Raw genomic sequence first — 22,051 nt, 5'->3', positions numbered from 1 at the left:
TACGCAAAAGTTTCTTATATATATATATATATATATAGAGAGAGAGATATGTATGTATGTATGTATGTATGTATGTATATATATATATATATATATATATATTATATTAAATTAGAGATAAAACCACTATTAGGCAAATCAAACAATGAAAAACTTAAGCCAATACATAAAATTAATTAATTTATATTATTTTAAATATATATCATAAGTATTAAAATTTAATAAAAGATAATGAGTAAAACACTACGATCGTTTCATGGCTGTCCAATTCGTAATAATTCGAGTTATGGTTACAGTCAATCTTCAGGTAATTGAAATATTTATCTTAGCGAGGTTTAGCATATATATATATATATAGGCTCGCGTCTGATAACCTCTACTCACAAAGCATTGCACAACACGGATTATAGTACAAAATACTTGTACATTATATCGCAAAGTGAGATTGAACTAAGAACGATGCGATTGCGAATTGAAATGTTTCCCTATATGCCTGTTGCCTGTTCATTCAAACAACACCCGTTTTTGTCTATATTGTCTATATTCTTCGTTCGTACCCTTTTAGTATTCGTTTTAGGTTAGCTTGTGATTTATTCACTTAGTATTAAAGAAATCCAACAAAAAAATGGGGAATATATATGTATATATATATATATAGAGAGAGAGAGAGCCATAAACAAAAAGTACGTAAATAACAGACAATGTTCGGTGGTTGTCCATAGTCATGTGCTACGAAACAATATCTATGATAATTTTATATTCGGAAAACAGATCGTTGTTCACTCACATTTAAGTAACAAATTCTTCATTACGTAGCAAGTAATGTGTAGTTAGGAGGAGTATTAGTGGAGAAACAAGATGCTATAAATATTGTTACACGGACAACTTATACATATTGCATGTAACTGACTGAATTGTGTAACGGTATCATTGAGCAATAAATCCTAATGTATAAAAAGGAAAGAAAAAAAAGGAAATTCTTTGGAAACATGAAAATTAGAACAGACCAAAATGGAATAAAATAGAGATGAATCTCCAATAAATATTCATTGCATTTTGGTGGAATACTAATCGAATTTAGTAGTATGTTAAGTGCTAACTTTATGATAATGTTAGCGACGAATGCAGGGAGATGTTAAACCTACTTCCTGCGCATTTAAAGTCAGCGCATCGTGATTTTTAGCTCCTATCTGCAGATTCTGGGAATAAAGAGAGATGAAATAGGTTAGAATGCGCAACAGCGAATATGACAATTTGATACGAAATACTTTGTGGAAAAGTTTTTACCGTTTCATGTAATAAATCTAATTGAATTGTTAATATTAAGTGGGTTTTTTTTTCTCATTTTACTTTTTCATTGCCGGAACAGCGGAGACATACCATCAGTGGAACCATTTAAAAGTCACAATGCTTTTAGAAGTTGGTCATATCTAGGGATATATATACTAAGTACAATAGTATAATATTCGCATCTAGACACATATAAAGAAACGTATACATACTTATATTTCAAAATGAATGTGTGCGAATCCCTACTTATCTAGCCGTCAATTTATATTTCTCCATAAATGTTCTTTTATGTACCTTAATTAATAGGAACATTACAAGACGAGAGTGTCTGTAAAATTCTAAGGTGAGCTTATAGCAAATTTTTTGTTCTTGGTGATTGCATATTTTTGTTTCGCTGTGAAAATTAAATCCCCATGTATTAGTATAACCCCGCCTCTCTCCCTTTCTGTCTCTGGGAGTCGAAACGCGAAACGAAGCAATCTGAATACTTTCAGCGTCAATTATGGCTTCATTAGAGATCGATTACTAACTTTCACTTAGCGGAGAGAATATTAATTCATAAGTATCGAGATTGTTTTGTTCGAATACTATCGTGGCACTGCGTCGGTTACGACGACGAGGTTTCCAGTTGATCCAATCAACGGAACAGCCTGCTCGTGAAATTAAAGTGCAAGTGGCTGAGCACTCCACAGACACGTTTACCCTTAACGTAGTTCTTGGGGAGATTCTGCGTGATAGAGAGTGTGACAAGGCTGGCCATTTTGAAATACAAGTACAAAAGTAAAAAGGAAGAACATGTGAAAGAAAGTTGTGGTGAAAGAATACAACAGGGTTTGCCACCCACCCCTGCCAGGGCCTCGTGGAGCTTTAGGTGCTTTCGTTCAATAAAAACTCACAACACCCGGCCTGGGAATCGAAACCGCAATCCTACGACCGCGAGTCCGCTGCCCTAAACACTAGGCCATTGTACCTCCACCTGAATACTATAATGTACAGTAGAATAGGAATAGTCAACCATCACTGACGCTGTGTAGTATGAAGTTTGGTTTCCAACTTCATGGCCCTGAGTTCAATCCCTATGACTGGTACCTTTAGGAAATGTTTTCTGCTGTGAAAGTGATGCTAACCGATTTTTGGGACGCAAAAGACCCTGTACTGGAACAGTACCCAGAAAATAGGCCTACCGTAACCAGTGTTACCTTCCGTCAAATGCAGACCAAGAAAAAGAAACCAGCAACTCGCACCAAGCGCTGAGGTCTATTAATAAATCATATGTTACTGTTGCATGACAATGCAGCCACCCACACTGTCGGAACCATTGATAGAAATAACCTACATGCAGTTCAAATCTCACTCCTTCAGAATATTACCTCTTTGGACCGTTCAGACATCATTTACGTGATCGTCCATTTGTTCCGAACGATGTGCGGTGAGCTGTGCCTAGACAATTGTGCGATAAACCGAAAACCTCCTTTCTTGCTGGATTGCGTCTTCGTTTCTTTTTTTGCCATTACTGATTTTATTTTTGATCTTCTATATAAATGAAGATATTTCCTTCGTCTGGATGCTTTTCTTTCTGCAAAACGGGAAGTTACATTGCGGAAGGATTATTTTAATGAGTTGTATTTATTTATCACCCACCGAGATACATCTGTACCGCCAGATGCTCCTGAATCAGTTGTTGAGTGTCCCACCCGTGAGGGATCGATGCCAGATGTGTTAAAACTATTGTCGTGATTAATAATAAATTGTCGTATATTCCTTCTCCTGTCATTCATTCGTCATATATATATATTCGTGTGTGTGTGTGTGGTGTGTGTGTGTGTATGTATAAGGCGCATGGCTCAGTGGTTAGAGCGTCGAGCTTACGATCGTGAGGTTGTGAGCTCGAATCCCGGACCGGGCTGCGTGTTGTGTTCTTGAGCAAGACACTTTATTTCACGTTGCTCCAGTTCACTCAGCTGTAGAAATGAGTTGCGACGTCACAGGTGCCAAGCTGTATCGACCTTTGTCTTTCCCTTGGATAACACTGGTGGCGTGGAGAGGGGAGGCCGGTATGCATGGGCGACTGCTGGTCTTCCATAAAACAACCTTGCCCAGACTTGTGCCTCAGAGGGTAACTCTCTAGGTGCAAACCCATGGTCACTCATGACCGAAGGGGGTCTTTACTATATATATATATATATATATATATATATATATATATATACATACACACACTTATATATTTATACAGAGAGAGAGGGAGGAGAGAGAGCGGGGAGAGAGATGATGTAGTGGTCGGGCATATATATATATACATAAATGTGTGTGTGTGTGCCAGGGAACGACAGCAAGTGTATTAATTCTGTCGAAGAGGGTAGAATCCTAACGTCTAAGACATTTCCATTCTTACCAAGCGTCAAACTAATACACCTATTTGTCGTTTCCTGGCGACGCTTGGTAAGAATGGAAAAGTCTTAGACGTTAGGAGTCTGCCCTCTTCGACAGAAAGGGATGAGGGGAAGAAAACGGAGAGAGAGAAAAATGTGTGTCGGGTTTAACGGTTTAACATGAAATATATTTATCTCACTATATTTCTACCAATATACATATATATATAAATGTTAATATAGAGATATGTACACATCTACTTTTACAGATTACGAACGCTTACAATCAGGCAAAACGCTACGCGACTTGGAAATTAAGCACTTACGCTATGGCTACTGAATGGGAATACTGGGCCGTAGCGTCGGAAGCGTTCTTCTTTGACGTAACGAGAACAGATGTTACAGGCGGTTTAAATATGTGAGTGAATTTCACCTATTCTTCTATGCGTGTATTAATTGCAATTTCAATGTGACATTGTTTACATCCAGTTGAGAAGAGAGTAAGCCATTTCAGATTAGATTTGTCTTTACAGAAGTATTGTTTACAATTTCCCCACTGTATTGCATATATCTATGTTATATCTAGCGGATAGTAATTACAAGGGAGGTAATCATTTTTTGGTGCTCTTCGTTGGATTTAGAAATTTGAACTTGAATTTGAAACTTTGTATAGGAAAAAATTGTAAACATTTCCCTTATTTAGTCGTGCATTTGTCATATTTAGCCATTAGTAGTCATTACAGAAATATTTCCTTCCTGATATAATTATAAGTTTTATATATACATATATATATATATATATATAACGGGAAGCTTTATGAAAATAGACAAAAGACGAAGGCAGGTGGAATACAAACAATCAATTGTATTAGTATGGCGCTCAGGAATATAAATAAAACAAGTCTTTTACGTTTCGAGCCTACGTTCTTCAACAGAAAGATACACAGAAAGAAACAAGGAGAGAAAAAAATGCGTGCAGAGGCTAGCGAATCAACATATATATATATAATAAAAAATCTTAAGGTAGCAAAATATTTATAGAAAATTTCGTTGTTACTAGTGGTCTAGCGGAAGGAAAAAATTAGTCAATAGACCATACATTATTCATAGAAAAATACAGAGTACATTCAAACACATAACTGCTCTTTCTAGTGAATCAGATATCCAATTATCGGTTATCTCTTATGTGTTTGAATGTACACTGTATTCTTATATATATATATATATATATATATCATACGTAATATGTATCCTTTTGGAACTAGTGAAGACCCGCTCTTTATAAAACAAACCAAATTTCTTAATTTTTATCGAAAGGCAAATTTTAATCGCGGAATACCTCTATGTTCTTACGGAAGACCAGGGTTTCTCGGAACCGATTTTGAGAAACACTGAACTAGATATAATCTTAAAATATTAGTACAGTAGGATTGAAATGCTGAGATGATATGTACTAATCCTCAGCTAGTTATCTGTCACCAGCTTTGCTCTGTTACTCGCGCTATCTTTTGTATCAATAGCGGAAAACTAAACATAGACATTAAATATCCTTATGTCCTAATATCGAGTAACATTTTCATACATGTCTAAAAATCTATTTCATGGACATTCATGATCACACAGTACAAATTTTGATGCTGTGTCTAAGACGACATGATATAAGGTGTTGCGGTTTATAAATGTAGCAGGATGTATTTTAGGAATATTCAAGGGGAGATTTTGGCTGTTATTTCCAGTAGAATGTTTGACCACGTAAAGACTTTCGCCATGAATATCTAGCTGTAGATTATTAGGCAAAATGTACTTAATTTTATAAACGTGGGCGCTAATTCACTTGTAAAACAGGAAAATTAATTAATATTACACCCATGGGTGATAAGAAATGCAAGTCATTATCTAAATGATTAATTATTTTAATTAATTATAATCAAATAAATATGGATTGCAGTGGGTATTAAATGTCATCTTTAACACTTCATACAGCGATATTTCTAAAAATGTTAGGTTTATTTGAATTCATCAGCGAGACATTGCAGCATCTTGGTGTGACTAGGGATGCAGATTTTTTTAAATATAAGCAGGGATTAGCATAATGTCTTAAAATAATGAAAAACAAAACCAGGAATTTACTGCATGGTGACCCAACGTACAATACGAACAGCCGTCGTTCCAAGTGAGTAGCATGTGGTGGCATGTATCCCCATTTTGCTCATTGATTTAGTTGTTTATGTAACTGCATGAACTTACAGACACCCTGTCCGTCCTGTCATGTTTGACCGAGCTGAATAACCAGGATATGATAACTCCTAGAAGAGAGAGAGAGAGAGGGGGAAAGAGAGAAGAAGTGGGAGGGAGAGGGAGTGCTGCAGTAATACCACGTCAGTATTCATTTACAGATGTCTAGATAAGGGCAACATGAAACGATATGTCTTGCTTAACAACAGAACGCTCTGCCAGTTTACATATTGACCTGCTACACAGCTTTACTTATACTTGATGCAGTAAGATAAATATTGGCTTCAGGTTTTGACAAAAGGCCAGTCATTTCAGGGGTTAAGTTGATAACATCGACCCCAGTACTCAACTGCTACTAACGTGAATGACTCTGCAAGGCAAAGTGGACCTCAACGAAATTTGAAAGCAGAACGCAATTTTTTTGAAGTGCAACTGGTTCTGCCAGCTCGCCGCCTTTAGTACGCTAAATATTACGACGGAGAATACATATATTTATGCGCCCTTTTCAAGCCTAGCCAGGCACACAGGCCTGGTTTCCCGGTTTCTGTGGCGCATGTTTTTCCCCCAGCTGGACGGGACGCCAGTCCATCACAGCGTTACACAAGAAACAGGAAGAGAGAGTGATAGAAAGTTAGGGTGAAAGAGTACAACAGGGGTCACCATCACCTACTGCCAGAGCCTCGTGGAGCTTTTAGGTGTTTTCGCTCAATAAACACACACAACGCCCGGTCTGCGAATCGAAACCGCGATCCTCCTACCGCGAGTCCACTGCCCGAACCACTGGGCCACTGTGCCTCCACATATAGTTCTCTATCTGACTATAATTGTCATATGATTTTCACTAGAGAACATATTTAACTATGAAGTGAATTAATCTGCTTATCTGCAAGTAGGTCGTATGGTAGTTTGCAGCTATACAACTCATAGTTCTAAGAAAAGGTAGTCGTATAATCAACAAGTGCTGTATGAGATTTGCTTAGATAACAAGGCTCTCAAATAAACTGACTTACACCAGGATCACTACACGAAAGCAAATTATGGAATGGGAGAATATGACACAATAGGTTTTGATTCACCGTTTTCTTATTTTCCTGCGGCGTTGGTTAGATTCGCTTTGCCTGTTCTGCGTATCACATGTAATAAGCAGAGCATATTCCTCTGGCGTCTATGTATCATATATGATACACATTCTCAAATTTTTTCCAACCATCAAGGGCTAACTAAAAGTCTGACATTTTCCCAACAATCAAGGGCTAACTAAAAGTCTGAAATTTTTTCCAACCATCAAGGGCTAACTAAAAGTCTGACATTTTTTTCAACCATCAAGGGCTAACTAAAAGTCTGACATTTTTTCCAACCATCAAGGGCTAACTAAAAGTCTGACATTTTTCCAACAATCAAGGGCTAACTAAAAGTCTGAAATTTTTACCAATCATCAAGGGCTAACTAAAAGTCTGAAAATTTTTCCAACCATCAAGAGCTAACTAAAAGTCTGAATTTTTTCTAACCATCGAGGGCTAACTAAAAGTCTGTAATTTTTCCAACCATCAAGAGCTAACTAAAAGTCTGAATTTTTTTCTAACCATCGAGGGCTAACTAAAAGTCTGTAATTTTTCCCAACCATCAAGAGCTAACGAAAAGTCTGAAATTTTTTCCAACCATGAAAGACTAACTAAAAGTCTGAAATTTTTTACCAACCATCAAGGGCTAAATAAAAGTCTGAAAGCAGGCATGGACGATTTGAAGAAACCCATGGGCATGTTTAGGATAAGCAAACGGTTAAGTCCACGATTGAAAACGATTTGCATATTACAGAATATTTAGTTCATTGATCTACGTATTGTGCCCAATAACACGCAGCCCATCTCAGTATTTTCGTTTTTTATCAAGAAATATTTTGTTTCAAGAGGGTTAATGTTTTCCATATAATCTATTTCTCTCAAAGATTCTCTTCGTCAATGAGATGAAAGAGCTTTCAATTAATTATTGAGATTGTTCCATCAAATTACTCCATGAACTTATAAACACCCGTTACTGACCGTACTGTGCATAAGTGCAATATTTGCTGTAGTAATGCTTTTTGATTTTAATATAATATTTAATTCAGAATGCTGAAAAATTTAATACATAAAAAAAAAAAATAAACAAACTAGAATTCAATATATAGTATAGTTTAACGTATTTTTCTGAATGCGCAGATGTTGCGCTTAAAGTAAAATTATATTTTTTCCAATTATAAAAGCGAAGTCAGTTGAAAACTTTAAATAGGTGGAAACTGTAGACATTGGAACGGAAATAGGATTAGCTGAAAAATGAAGATTTCACCGGTTTTATTGAAATTATTTGTTCAATAACTTCTATAATTTGTTGGTAGAAGGTTATCAAGAATAAAGATATGCACAGCTGTACCATATGACTTTCTCATATTCAACATACTTGCTATCAACGACTACATAAGTATGAAAGAATCAGCTAAATACATCCACTGTTATTTAACGTCTTACCAATCATAAGTTAGTTGATTGTTTTTGAAAATTAGGATCTTTTCATTTGAACGGCAGTTTTTAACATAATCTCTAGGTAACTAAAAAATTTTAAACTCCGTATACAGGTAGAATGTGTTTATAAAACATCTTTTTCTCTTGGCTTTATTGAGAAAATTCTATAGTTTGTAAGATATTTGTTGTTGTTTTTCTTCAATTTCTGCAATTTCAACCAATCACTGACGTCTATTGAGGTAAAAAGCATTCTGTGCCGCATGAATATGTCCTTCGTTTAAGAAACAGATTGGGTTTATTTACACTTGTGAAGAAAAAAGATACCCTTCCCCCCACCCCTAACCCTAACTAACCCTAACCCTAAAATAGATTGAAATGCAATAGATCGATACTAGGGTCATAATTATGGGTGACAATTTCATATGACAACGCTAGAAAAACTGCCGTTCAAACCGAAAAGATCCCTAGTGTTATTTAACATTTTACCAATCAAAAGTTAGTTGATTGTTTTTTAGAATTATTATAAATTAGAATATAATTCGTAACACAAACTAAATTATATATTTTCAGGTGTGGGACGAATCGCCTCTGCCCCACTGAAATGGCAGCCAGAGATTATATCAGGCGCCATGATCCTCAATTATTTGAGGTTCTCTCATATGCTTACACAAATAGCAGGCCGACCATTCCTGGTCGATTAAAGGTGTGCGTTTAGGTAAGTGCGAAGCGTGCGCAGGCCGCAGGTGTTTTAGTGATTCTATGAATGAACATGTATGCCTATGTATGTGTGCTTATCTCTTTGCATAACTGTTGTTAAAATGTTTGCTTATCAATCACAAGGTCATAGGTGGGATCCCACGGTATGAAAAATAAAGTAAATCTCTTTCGCTGTATTTTACGGTCGATTAAAATCTTCTGAGTGAAATTGAGGAGACAGAATATGTGGTTACTTACCGTATTTAAAGGCTCAGTGGTTAGAGCGTCGAGCTTACGATAATGAAGTTGTGAGTTCGAATCCCGGTTCGGGCTGCGTGTTGTGTTGTTGAGCAAGACGCTTTATTTCACGTTGCTCCAGTTCACTCAGCTGTAGAAATGAGTAACGACGTCACAGGTGCCAAGCTGTATCGGCCCCTTTACCTTTCCCTTGGATAACACTGGTGGCGTGGAGAGGGGAGGCCGGTATGCATGGGCGACTGCTGGTCTTCCATAAACAACCTTGCCCGGAGTTGTACCTGGGAAGGTAACTTTCTAGGTGCAATCCCACAGTCATTCATGACCTAAGGGGGTCTCAACATGTGTATGTGCAATATTCAGCCACTTACTCGCTAATTCAAATACCAGATTGATCATTTGACGGAGCCATTGAATAACCAGATAGCAAAACAATGATGATAAAATATATTTACTTCTCTTTGATATAAAAGAGCTCCTCACAAACGAATACAGATAGAAACATTCAACCATACTCTTTACTCTTTACTCTTTTACTCTTTTACTTGTCTCAGTCATGTGACTGCGGCCATGCAGTAGCGCCGCCTTTTAGTCGAGCAAATCTACTCCAGGATTTATTCTTTGTGAGTCTAGTACTTATTCTATCGGTCCCTTTTGCAGAACCGCTAAGTTACGGGGAGGAAAACACTCCAGCATCGCTTGTCAAGCGATGTTGGGGGGGGGGGGTGCAAACGCAGACACACAAAGATATACAAAAACATACATATATATATATATATATACATATATACGACAGTCTCAGTTTCCGTCTACCAAATCCGCTCACAAGGCTTTGATCGGCCCGAAGCTATAGTAGAAGACACCCAAGGGGGCACGCAGTGGGACTGAACCCAGAACCACGTGGTTCGTAAGCAAGCTACTAACCACACAGCCACTCCTACGCCTATATGCATAATATCTTCGTAATTCGAGTTGCGCCATATTTCAACTCTACAAAAAAGCATCTTAAGGCCAGGTCTAAATAGTCAATACTTGAAGGGGTAAGCAACACAAAGAAACCGATGAGAGAATCGTTCGTTTCAGTTATTATATCATCTGCGGTGGTAGAGGCGCAATGGCCCAGTGGTTAGGGCAGCGGACTCGCGGTCATAGGATCGCGGTTTCGATTCCCAGACCGGGCGTTGTGAGTGTTTATTGAGCGAAAACACCTAAAGCTCCACGATGCTCCGGCAGGGGGATGGTGGTGATCCCTGCTGCCACAACTTTCTCTCACTCTTACTTCCTGTTTCTGTTGTACCTGTATTTCAAAGGGCCGGCCTTGTCACTCTCTGTGTCACGCTGAATATCCCCGAGAACTACGTTAAGGGTACACGTATCTGTGGAGTGCTCAGCCACTTACACGTTAATTTCACGAGCAGGCTGTTCAGTTGATTCGGATCAACCGGAACCCTCGTCGTCGTAACCGACGGAGTGCTTCCATATCTGCGGTGACTGTGATCAGAAAATGTGCTAATATCCTTAAAGTAATAAATATATAATAGCGCAGTCATTGACGTGATGTTAAAAATTTCGCTTTGCAACCACATAGTTTCAGGTTTAGTTACCCAGGGCAGCACTTTCATTAAATGTTTTCTATATACAAGGAAGTACCCAAAAGTAACCGGAAACGTTCTCTGTAGGACAAACTCGTCGTAGTTCAGGTTTTTACCATTAGAAACAACTTTATGCAACCCTCAGGTATCAGTCTTTTATGTACCTTAATATGTACCTGGTGTCGTCGGTTGAAGTCATACTGCCACGTGGTGTGTCTTTATTTTGCAGTGATTCTCCACTGTTCGTTGAGTTTTGCGATGGCTAAAGCGAAGGAGCAAAGTGCTTCTGGGTAATTCTGTTTTGTATTGGTGACAACGACGGCTAAAACAGTTGTCCTGCTTTGGACAGCTTACAAGGAGGCTGCCATGAGCAAAACACAAGTTTTACGAATGGTTTCCCCGCTTTAGGAATGATCACTTGTCGCTTGAAGACTAACGTACTTCAGGATGACCGTCGACATCCCAAACGAATGAAAACTTGAAAATTCACCAACTGATCTTGGAGGAGCATCACCGAAAAATTGATGAAGTTTTTGATATGACTGGTGTGTCCTGGAGCTCCTGCCAACGAATTGCAAAATCCATAAATTCTATCGTAGTCTTTCCTTAAATCATCTCAATTTACTCGACAGGTCAATTAGTTGAATGTGGCACTTTAGGTTGATTGGTTCCTGCCAAATTGATTCCTCGCTTGCTCTCGGAAGGTCAAAAGCAATCACGACTGAATGCATATCATGAACTGAAGGAACAGTTGGAAGTTGATCCGGGCCTGTTTTCGAATGTCATCACTGGTGACAGAAGCTAATGTTATAGAATCTGCAGATGTGGAAGAGACGAAGAAAAAAAAGCGACGGAGGCATTAATAGGCATCACCTCACAAGCATTCTAGGATTGCTTCGAATAGCGGAAAACGCATCTGGACCGATGCATTGCTTCAAATGGAAAATACTTTGGAGGAATAAAATAATACTGCGAAATTCCGGTTTCTTTTGGGTACATCCTTGTATATGAATATATATTACACTCACACACGCATACACACACCATATACACACATATATGTGTGTAGGGGGAAGCATTTGAGAATTAGCATGTGTCTCACCGATTGAGAAACACTGTTGATTTTTTTAGGTCTCCGATACTTAATGGTTCGGCAAAAAATAGAACAATAAAATCAGTACTAAATTGGAAATCATCTTTGAGCTCTACTTGATCAAGAAAACCCTTGGACCAAATCCCACAATTAAAACATGAAAAAGAATAAATGAAAACTAACATGAACAGTAGGATTCCTGATGCTTGAAGCTTAAAGTCCCTATTATCGTAATTTAACGTTTACAAGAAACCCTTTTTTTGTCAAAAATTATGTTACAAAAATATGAAAGTTTCTTATACGTGGATAGTATTATAATCCATCACAGAACCTTTTTTCCAAATTTGAAGCTCCCTAAATTAGGGGGTTCCTTATTCATCAGGGGTCCTTATTCACGTTAAAATAAGATATATTTTCTACTAGGGTAGTTGCAGCGTTAGAGTAAAGAACAATTGGGTTTTATATTATTTCCCTTCATAGCTCTCTGTTCTACCGGGGTCATATTTTCACGTCATCTCTTCAGGCTAATTGTCTGCCTGTGTGTGCATGTATGTGTGTGAGTGTTTGTATGTGCGTACGTGTGCAACGTCATGTGGGCGGTTGTTGAGTGCATGTGTATGGGCGTGTGTGTTTTTGTGTCTGTGCACGTGTGTTTATGTATGTGTGTTAGTGTGTATGTTTATGTGCTTAAATTGCGATAATATATAAAAATATAGAAAGAAATTTGCCGAAACTTTAGTGGCACCTTAATATTGAGTTGTCTGGAAAGTTCGTGCCGATTTTTAAAAGCAAGTAAAAGGTCAATAAATACTTACCATTACATTTTTAATCAACCAAATATGAATCATTTGTTGTTGCACAATGCGTCTCCATCTTTCCTTTAACTTGAAAATATCCTCTTCCCAGAATTGAGGTGGTTTCATGGCAATGAATTCATCAAGGTATCTTTTTACGTCATCCAAGGAATTGAAATTTTTACGATTAAGACTATTCTGCAGAGGCCTGAATAAGTGGAAATCTAAAGAAGCAATATCTGTTGAATATGGAGGATGGGGTAACACATCCCAGCCGAGCTGCAGCAATTTTTGTCTGGTTCCCAAAGCATCAAGTGCCGAAAATGAACTTTCTTATCTTCCATTTTAAAGGGTTACAAAATTAACACAGGTTATAGGAACATAAACCTTATTCCACGAGCTTAAACTGTGCTCTAAATGGAGGTGTAATCAAATCCTATTTTATGGACTTAACCATGTTCTAAAATAAATTGAAAGTTAAGCTACTATAAATCGGCACGAACCTTTCGGACAACCCAATACTTTGGATATAAAGATACACGTACAGGACTATTGAGATTTTAATTCATTGTTGTTGAGTGCTTTGTATTTTGGTTAGATAATCAAAAGGAGGACAATGTGATGTATTTCCTCCAGCAATCGAGCCTATTAGAAAATCCAAACAAAGAATCCATAAATTCTATCGTAGTCTTTCCTTAAATCATCTCAATTTACTCGACAGGTCAATTAGTTGAATGTGGCACTTTAGGTTGATTGGTTCCTGCAAGATAATGATTTTAAATTAGATATACTGCTTCAATATTGAGAGTTACGTAACCCTAAGCATTTAGTTATTTGTTATTTTGTGCTCTGTGTCATTGACCTTTGGTGGCTGTTTCCATTGATTTTAGCACAAATATCTTGTCGAGATGGTGTTCTGCCACACGTAATTGTGAATATACGTGGATGATATATTGGTTACAGTATCACCCTCGTTGTTGCTTGTTTATAAATAATGACGGATTCATTCATTCATACCGAATGGTTTTCGTGGAATGACGATAGAATTACTTTTAGTTAGTTTTATTTTTACTTGTTTCAGTCATTTGACTGGGGCCATGCTGGAGCACGGCCTTGAGTCGAGCAAATCGAGCCCAGGACTTATTCTTTGTAAGCCTAGTACTTATTATATCGGTCTCTTTTTGCCGAACCGTTAAGTTTATTCGGACTAAACACACCAGCATCGGTTGTCAAGCGATGGGGGGGGGAGGACACAGACACACATCATGTACACACACACACATATATATATATACAGATATACGACGGTCTTCTTTCAGTTTCCGTCTACCAAATTCACTCACAAGGCTTTGTTCGGCCGGAGGCTCTAGTAGAAGACACTTGCCCAAGGTGCCACGCAGTGAGATTGGACCCAGAACCATGTGGTTGGTAAGCAAGCTACTTACCACACAGCCACTCCTACCCCTTTATTGTGTGACGCTTACAGCACCTAGGTTTCCCAAGCGGTCACCCATCTAAGTACTAACTAGGCTCAACGTTGCTTAACTTCAGTGATCGGACGAGAACCGGTGCTTTCAACGAGATATAGCCAGATAAATCCAGACTATTGTCTTAGTTCCAAATCATCTATAATATACTTCATTTGTAGCAGTGCTTATATCATATCTTTATATATAAAAGAGAGGTTGTGTGCTGTCTGTCTCCTACGATTTAGATTCCTAACTACTCCCACATTTTGCGATGCAGTTTAACCAAAACCGGGTATCTTATAGTCGTGATTCATATCGAGCCCTTCTGGGTATTAGCGCGCGTCTACGATGAGTCTACGATTTAAAATAAAATTACCATCAATTTTTCTCATTTTTAATGCATTTTTGGCATAAATAAGGGAAATAACTCTCTCAAAATTTATTATTAAATCTCAGAACGTAAAAAGCTACAGTAACACCCCCCCCCCCCTTTGTGGTTAGCCATATTGAGATGGCTATTATACTTTACATCTCTAAAAATGCTTATATAGTTATTTCCCTTACAAACCCGAGCAACGCCGGGCGATACTGCTAGTTAGATATATAATAAAATAAAATAATAGTTAACTCTTGCGAGGTAAACCTCTTTGTAAGAAGTACCATCTGGTTTGGGCACACATTTGAAGTTAGGGAGATATCACATAGCACCTCGTAATAGCTTGATGTTCTTATAATTAATTATAATTACAATCTCATTTGAATATTTACTCTATGTTTTTCATTGAAAGACTGATGTATGATGTGGTACTTCTTCCATACAAACACCTCATAATGTGCATTGCTCGGGAATTCAGAGTTTTATTAACCTTGGAAGCCTTGGAAACAGAAGAAGTAAAGATTTTTATATTTGAAAATAAGAGTTATTGTAATACATATATGAATAAAATAATAAAAAACAGAATCGGTTGAATATTTTTCTTATTATTCAATAGTTTAAAAATGAAATTTAAAATGTTCGACTGTCTTCATTGCAGTATGTAAGAAAGCACGTCTTAAGAATAATAATAATACTTTCTACTACACGCACAAGGCCTCAGATTTGTGGTGGGGACCAGTAGTTTCTATCGACTCCAGTGTTTCACTGCTACTTAATTTATCGACGCTGAAAGGATGAAAGACAAAGCCGACATCATCGGAATTTGAACTCGAGACGTAGCGACACGCAAAATACCTATTTCTTTACTACCCACAGGGGGCTAAACACAGAGAGGACAAACAAGGACAGACAAACGGATTAAGGCGATTATATCGACCGCAGTGCGTAATTGGTACCTAATTTATCGACCCCGAAAGGATGAACGGCAAAGTCGACCTCGGCGGAATTTGAACTCACAACGTAACGGCAGACGAAATACCTATTTCTTTATTACCCACAAGGGGCTAAACATAGAGGGGACAAACAAGGACAGACAAACGGATTAAGTCGATTACATCGACTCCAGTGCGAAACTGGTACTTAATTTATCGACCCCGAAAGAATGAAAGGCAAAGTCGACCGCCGTGGAATTTGAACTCAGAACGTAACGGCTGACGAAGTACGGCTACGCATTTCGCCCGGGATGCTAACGATTCTGCCAGCTCGCCGCCTTGAAATAAATATATTCTTTTCTGCTCCAGGCACAAGGCCCGAAATTTGGGGGAGGGGGCCAGTCGATTAGATCGACTCCATTACACAACCGGTACTTAATTTATCGACCCCCCAAAAGGATGAAAGGTAAAGTCGACCTCAGCGGAATTTGAGCTCAGAGCGTACAGACAAACGAAATACCGTTATACTTTTCCTCCCGCGTGCTAACTATTCAGTCAGTTCGTCGCCCTAAACTTCAAATATATATTACGTATTCAATATTGAGAATATTGCTGACACTTTGCCGACGATTGTAGGGTTAAGTAAAGTGCAAACTGAATTTGTGTGACAATAGTTATTTCAGTTAAGTTCATTGGCTTACGTCGACAGAGTAAGATTGTTCTCAGCCTTTAATCTGTATCATTGCACTAGCAGTGTTTGTGTTCAGAAACATTTCACACGGTGTAACTGAAAATGTAACGAAATTATTTCACACGACGAACGTAGAAATGTAACGCAAGTTTATTTGTCTTGAGAAAAAAGCAAAGATATATGAATGGAATTGTTGCAAACGTTGAATTTTGAAATTATATGGTTTCAACAGAAATAATGATTATTAAATGAAAACAAAATAGTCGATATTGTTTTGAGATAATTTATTTCCACACTATCGTTAATCAAATTTTAAATAAAAATAGTTAAACAAGTAGTTACATTCTCTTAGACGATTATAATTTAGTCGTGTACCAATTTTTAGAATAATGAAGACATATCAATGATGATACACTTACAACAAGACTACAATAAATAATAAACTCTATATGATATAAAGATCTTTTCGGTTTGAAAGGCAGTTTTTCTAGCGGTGTCATATGAAATTGTCACCCATAATTATGACCCTAGTATCAATCTATTTCATTTCAATCTATGTTAGGGTTGGGGTTAGGGTTAGGGGTGGGGGAAGGGTATATTTTTTCTTCACAAATGTAAATAAACCCAATCTGTTTCTTAAGCGAGGGACATATTCATACGGCACAGAATGTTGTTTACCTCAATGGACGTCAGTGATTGGTTGAAATTGCAAAAATTGAAGAAAAAAACAACAAATATCTTACAAACTATAGAATTTTCTCAATCAAGCCAAGAGAAAAAGATGTTTTATAAACGCATTCTACCAGTATACGAAGTTTAATATTGTTTAGTTACCTAGAAATTATGTTAAAAACTGCCGTTCAAACCGAAAAGATCCATGATATAAACTATAATTTATGTAAAAGGTAACATAACTATTAGTGGATACTTTTGAAGAAAAATAAATAGCAACTGTGACATAAGAATACTTCAGTTACACATTTCAGCACATCAATGCCTTTACCGGGATGCAAATGGTAGAATGCTTGCGGCGAGCTGGCAGAATCGTTAGCACGCCGTGCGAAATGCTTAGCAGCATTTCGTGTGCTGCTACGTTCTGAGTTCAAATTCCGCCGAGGTTGACTTTGCCGTTCATCCTTTCGGGGTCGATTAAATAAGTACCAGTTACGCACTGGGGTCGATATAATCGACTTAACCCATTTGTCTGTCCTTGTTTGTCCTCTCTGTATTTAGCCCCTTGTGGGTAGTAAAGAAATAGGTAGAATGCTTGCGGACGAGTTTTCTTTTATGATCTTCTTGATGCATTGTTTCATAGAGTAGCGACATGATCTCATCGGCCTTAGAGGCCCGCCACATCCTGAGAGTACCTTGGAATAGTTATATGTACCTGATTTTTTCCACTGAATATGTACCTGATTTTGTCCACTGAATAGCAACGACATACACTAAAGTGTAGTTTGAATATGACAGCAAAACTTTAATTGTGGCGAAAACGTTCATCACATGTTCTTAATCTCCTCAGAATTTCAATGTTCCTTCCTCGGCATATATTGTTGTTTTGTATCGATTTCCAATACTATTCTCAGCTTTGCTACGTTTTTACACGTTTGTACTGTGTTTCAATGCAGTCTATTTTGAATGTCCATTTCTGTCAGCATGGTCTTAGATAATCGAAGGTTTTTACGATAAGCTGATGTCGTCTGTAAATCGGGTGTCTGTTTGTAGCTCACAGTTGATATTGATACCATCTTTCCGATCAATACATCTGATGACCATTTTGAAACACATGTAGAGACTTTGGTAAGGTAGCGACTCCTGATTTAATCCCCTTCCCAACTGGAACTCTTCTGGGTAGTGACAACAGGGGTATAATAATGTTGGTATTTTCTGAGTTTGCTTCACTGAGAAGTTTGATGCCTTGTGACATGAGTCCACGCAACTCCAGAGATTCAGCATTGCATTCTCCCACAGTCTTTTAAATTTGTTCCACACTTAATCCATTGAGAAATAACTTTAAATGGTTAATGTATTCAATAAATTAAATAGCCACATACTTTAAATCACGAAACGTCCATGATTTTCCTTTTGTTTGTTTCTGTTCATTCTGTTTCTGTTTTAATTAAACCTTTCAGCAATATTGTGTGTAATATTGTATAAAAACCCAAACAATATTTGAAAATCCTTTCTAGACTAAAAGACAACAAATCCTGCTTTCCATATTCTTTATAATTTATGCACATGGCCAATTCAGGACGTAAAGAGCCGAAAGAAACATCGTAGAGTATTTTTCCTGACGCTCTAACGATTAAGCCAGCTCGCCGTTTAAAATGATTTGTAAAATGATAGAAAGTTTATTATAGGTACAGCCTAATCATGTTTAGATGAAGTCCAGATGATAAAAATATCTTGGAAATATTTTTCGATTTGATAAAATAGATATAAAAAAATACAGCTGAAAACTCACTGAATGATATAAAACGAACATACGTCAGTAAAAAGTCTAAGAAATAACTGAAAATAAATTTGGCACGAAACAAAATCAGCGGTTTTTCACCGATACTATTAAAAGAAAAAATATGTTTCTTAAGAACAAACGTAATAACAAATTGGTAATGCCAAAAGCAAAAGAAGCGAACAGAAGAAAAGTGTTGCAAAATGCGGTGTTACTTTGTATTTAAATTTCCTTGTATGTTGCTGTTTCCAGGAGAATTTCAACGAGGCGTTCCCAAAACATCATTTGACCACGTCTTTCACTGGACCATTCTAAGTACGTTTTCTGTTTAAGTAGTAGAGCCAGTCTCATGGTCTGTAATTCAGTCGGTATTTCTTCAAGAAGTATTGGTACGATTATATCCTGTTTCTCTTCAAATAACCGTTGCTGTGCAAGACTAGTCTCAAATTGACACCATTGACTTTGCGCAAAATCAGAAGATAATACCAGCACCACTTTACGACTCTGCTGAATACTATCTATAATATTATCAATAATATCATTGCCAACTGCAAAATCTCTGTCATGCAAACAGAGGTGAAGATGGTTTTCTTCTTCGAGTATTGGAAGTAAGTATTTGGTAACCCATCCAACATCGGAACCGGAATAACAGACAAACGCATCATAATTATGTTCACTCGTACATTCAAGAAGTTGGTATTTCCTTCTCCTTGCAAAAACAAGATAAATCCAGTATCGTATCGACCATCTTTTTATATACGACACTAGTCCAGTGATGATAAAAATAACAGAAAGTGTTCCAAGCACACAACCTGACACAGCTATGGGCGATGGCTTCGATATGCTTGCACAATAATCCCACGAAACATAGTATTTAGCAATCTGGATGAATCTCACTGGAGCAGGGTTGTGACATAAATATGATTTAGGATAATGTAAAATTCGCGCTGGATTTCGTTTCATCCAGTCTCTAAACCATAGTATTCGACAGTTGCACATGTAAGAATTATGGGAAAGATCCCATTTAAGGTTCGTATTAGAGAAGAGAGCTTTAGAGAAAGAGGTCTTATTAACGTTAAATATTTTATTATACGACAATGAAAATACCCTTAAATTGTTCATCACAGTGCAGTTAGTAGTTTGCCATTTTCTTATCCATGTTCTCGAAAGGATAAGCGTATGAAGCCTTTTCATATCGCATACACAATCTGGAACATTTCTCATGATATTTCTTGTTAGCTCTAAATATTCAAGGTTTTTTAAATCCTTTAAAAGATCATTTATGGATGCATTTCCATTGATGGATACAGCTTGAAATTTCAGTGAAGTGATATTCCGGCATGCTTTAAATATACCGCTCAAATTTGATTTTGGGATCTCTAATGTAATATTTCTCAATGTCAGCGAACGTAAAGTTGTACTCTGAAATGCATGTTTGCCCAATTGTAATAAGCGTGACTTCCTAGAAGTGAGGGAAAAGTTTACTAATTCTTTTAAAGAAGTCAGTACTTTTGGCTTAATTAAGCGCAAACTCGGAGCATTGATGCTTAATGTTTTTACCTTATTCAGTCCTTTGAATGTTCCAATGGCCAGAATATGCCAATGATATAAAGAGATTTCTAAACGTACCAACATGGGAAATGAGATTCTTCCGCTAGTATCCACAAAGTGAACCATATAGCATATGAAGTTTCCATATAAATTCAGAGCTGTTAGAAATGGGTGTGTTCCCCAAGATACAACTTTAGTAATGCTATTAAATCTTAAATCAAGTAGTTTTAAATTCTTTAAGGGTAGAAGCTCGCTACCGTTAAATACTTTTATTTTGGATCTCCTTACACAAAATCTATTAATATTGTAATTTGTAATGTCTTGTAAAAATTGGAATGACCAGTTGTTTTTGTTGACTCCATCAAATTCTAACGAAGTTATATTGATACTTGAAATACTGCGAAAGATTTGTTGCAAGGTGTGTTGGGTCAATTTACACAGCTTGAAATTAAGATGTTCTAGGAGGATCAATTTTGCAAAAACATATTCAGTTGCATTTCGAAATACACATCCTATAAATGACAATTTTGTTAAATGTATAGTAGTTAAGTTCCACAAGGTTTTAGAATCAAATTTCGAAAATGTCGGATTTATAATTTTTACAATCGTCGTGTTGGCTGGGAACTTTGGTATATAGGATAAATTTTCGCAAAAGCATTCGTGTGTATTACATTCACAATATCCTTCGGCAGTTGATATAACAATAAATCCAATTATAACTTTTAAAACAATTAATCTTATTAAGGGATCACAAAGAGCCATATTTATCCCATAAATAATTATCAGGATATTTCAAATTTCACAGTGTTCATTTGAATTCACCATTCTCTTTATTAGACATAGTTTTAAAATATTGTTTCAAAATTTCACGATGCCACAATAATCGGAACGTTGTTTACGAAGGCTAATGCCGCTCTTAAAATTTGCTATATGAATTATTATTTCATTAACTTTTTTTCTTTAAAATTCTTTGAATCATATCGATGAGTTAATATAAGATGCTTATTTATTAGATCATGCAATAAAAACAAAACAACCCCCAAAAAAACAACAAAAAAAACTAAAATGATTCGAAATATGGTACTAGAAATTTGGAAATAATATCGATTAGATGTATAAAATTAAACCTCTATCATTGCTGCCAAATCCATGTATATGTTTGTGAATCCAGTACACGTTTATTTCCACCAATCAGCGTAGAAGATTCTTTTCATCCCAGATCTGAAACAAGAAACAATACATCAACAGTATGACTTTTACAATTATTTTCATCAAGAGTTAATCTGTTTAAATACGGTGTTAGGTATTTACTTGCATGAAGATTTTGGTAGTTCGCTTGAAGCATTGTGATATAATAGAAAATATTACGGGGAGCTTCTTATGACAGAAGGAGAAAATAATTTCTAAATTATATATATATTTGAGGCGAATAGTACAAGTTCGTAGTACTCACAGTATGAAAAAATCATTAACTCTCTTATCGCATATGATTACTAGGCTTATTAGATGTCCAAAATACTTGGCAGTTGGCTACAAAAGTCTATATGCTTGACCTCTTTAATTCTTAGCTGATCAGGGAAAATTCTTTTCTTGAGACGTCTGATTCATTGATCTTTTATATTGTCCTACATAAATTTTATTTTTAAAAGAGTTGGTTGGTACAAACTGCTAAGGCAAAATTAGAAAAAATCGTGGAGTTCTTGAACGTCTGCTTCCGTAGAGGTATAGTCCAGACTGTCTCAGCTTCCATTTAAT

The 22,051-nt window shown here is 36.8% G+C and overlaps 2 protein-coding genes and 1 pseudogene across 2 annotated transcripts in view; 1 reads left to right on the top strand and 2 right to left on the bottom strand.

The window, feature by feature from the left end:
* The window catches only part of LOC115209673, a 44,504-nt gene extending 29,284 nt beyond the window's left edge, over positions 1-15,220 (top strand). The window contains exons 6-8 of the mRNA XM_029778143.2: positions 3,932-4,080; positions 8,966-9,110; positions 15,083-15,220. Of these exons, the coding sequence (XP_029634003.1) occupies positions 3,932-4,080; positions 8,966-9,110 (294 nt within the window). The 3' untranslated portion in view covers positions 15,083-15,220. The remainder of the gene's footprint in view (positions 1-3,931; positions 4,081-8,965; positions 9,111-15,082) is intronic.
* Positions 14,303-14,421, bottom strand: LOC115210069 (annotated as a pseudogene).
* A 3,363-nt stretch (positions 15,221-18,583) lies between the features above and the next one.
* Positions 18,584-22,051, bottom strand: part of LOC115209720 (toll-like receptor 13) — a 61,181-nt gene continuing 57,713 nt past the window's right edge. Inside the window, exon 3 of the mRNA XM_029778216.2 lies at positions 18,584-21,517. Within this exon, the coding sequence (XP_029634076.1) occupies positions 18,968-21,058 (2,091 nt within the window). The 5' untranslated portion in view covers positions 21,059-21,517 and the 3' untranslated portion in view covers positions 18,584-18,967. The remainder of the gene's footprint in view (positions 21,518-22,051) is intronic.

Source organism: Octopus sinensis, linkage group LG3 (genome assembly GCF_006345805.1).
Source record: "Octopus sinensis linkage group LG3, ASM634580v1, whole genome shotgun sequence".
In the NCBI taxonomy this organism is placed as follows: Eukaryota; Metazoa; Mollusca; class Cephalopoda; order Octopoda; family Octopodidae; genus Octopus; species Octopus sinensis.
Note: the sequence above shows the minus strand (reverse complement) of the source record. Positions and strands in the feature narration are given on the sequence as shown.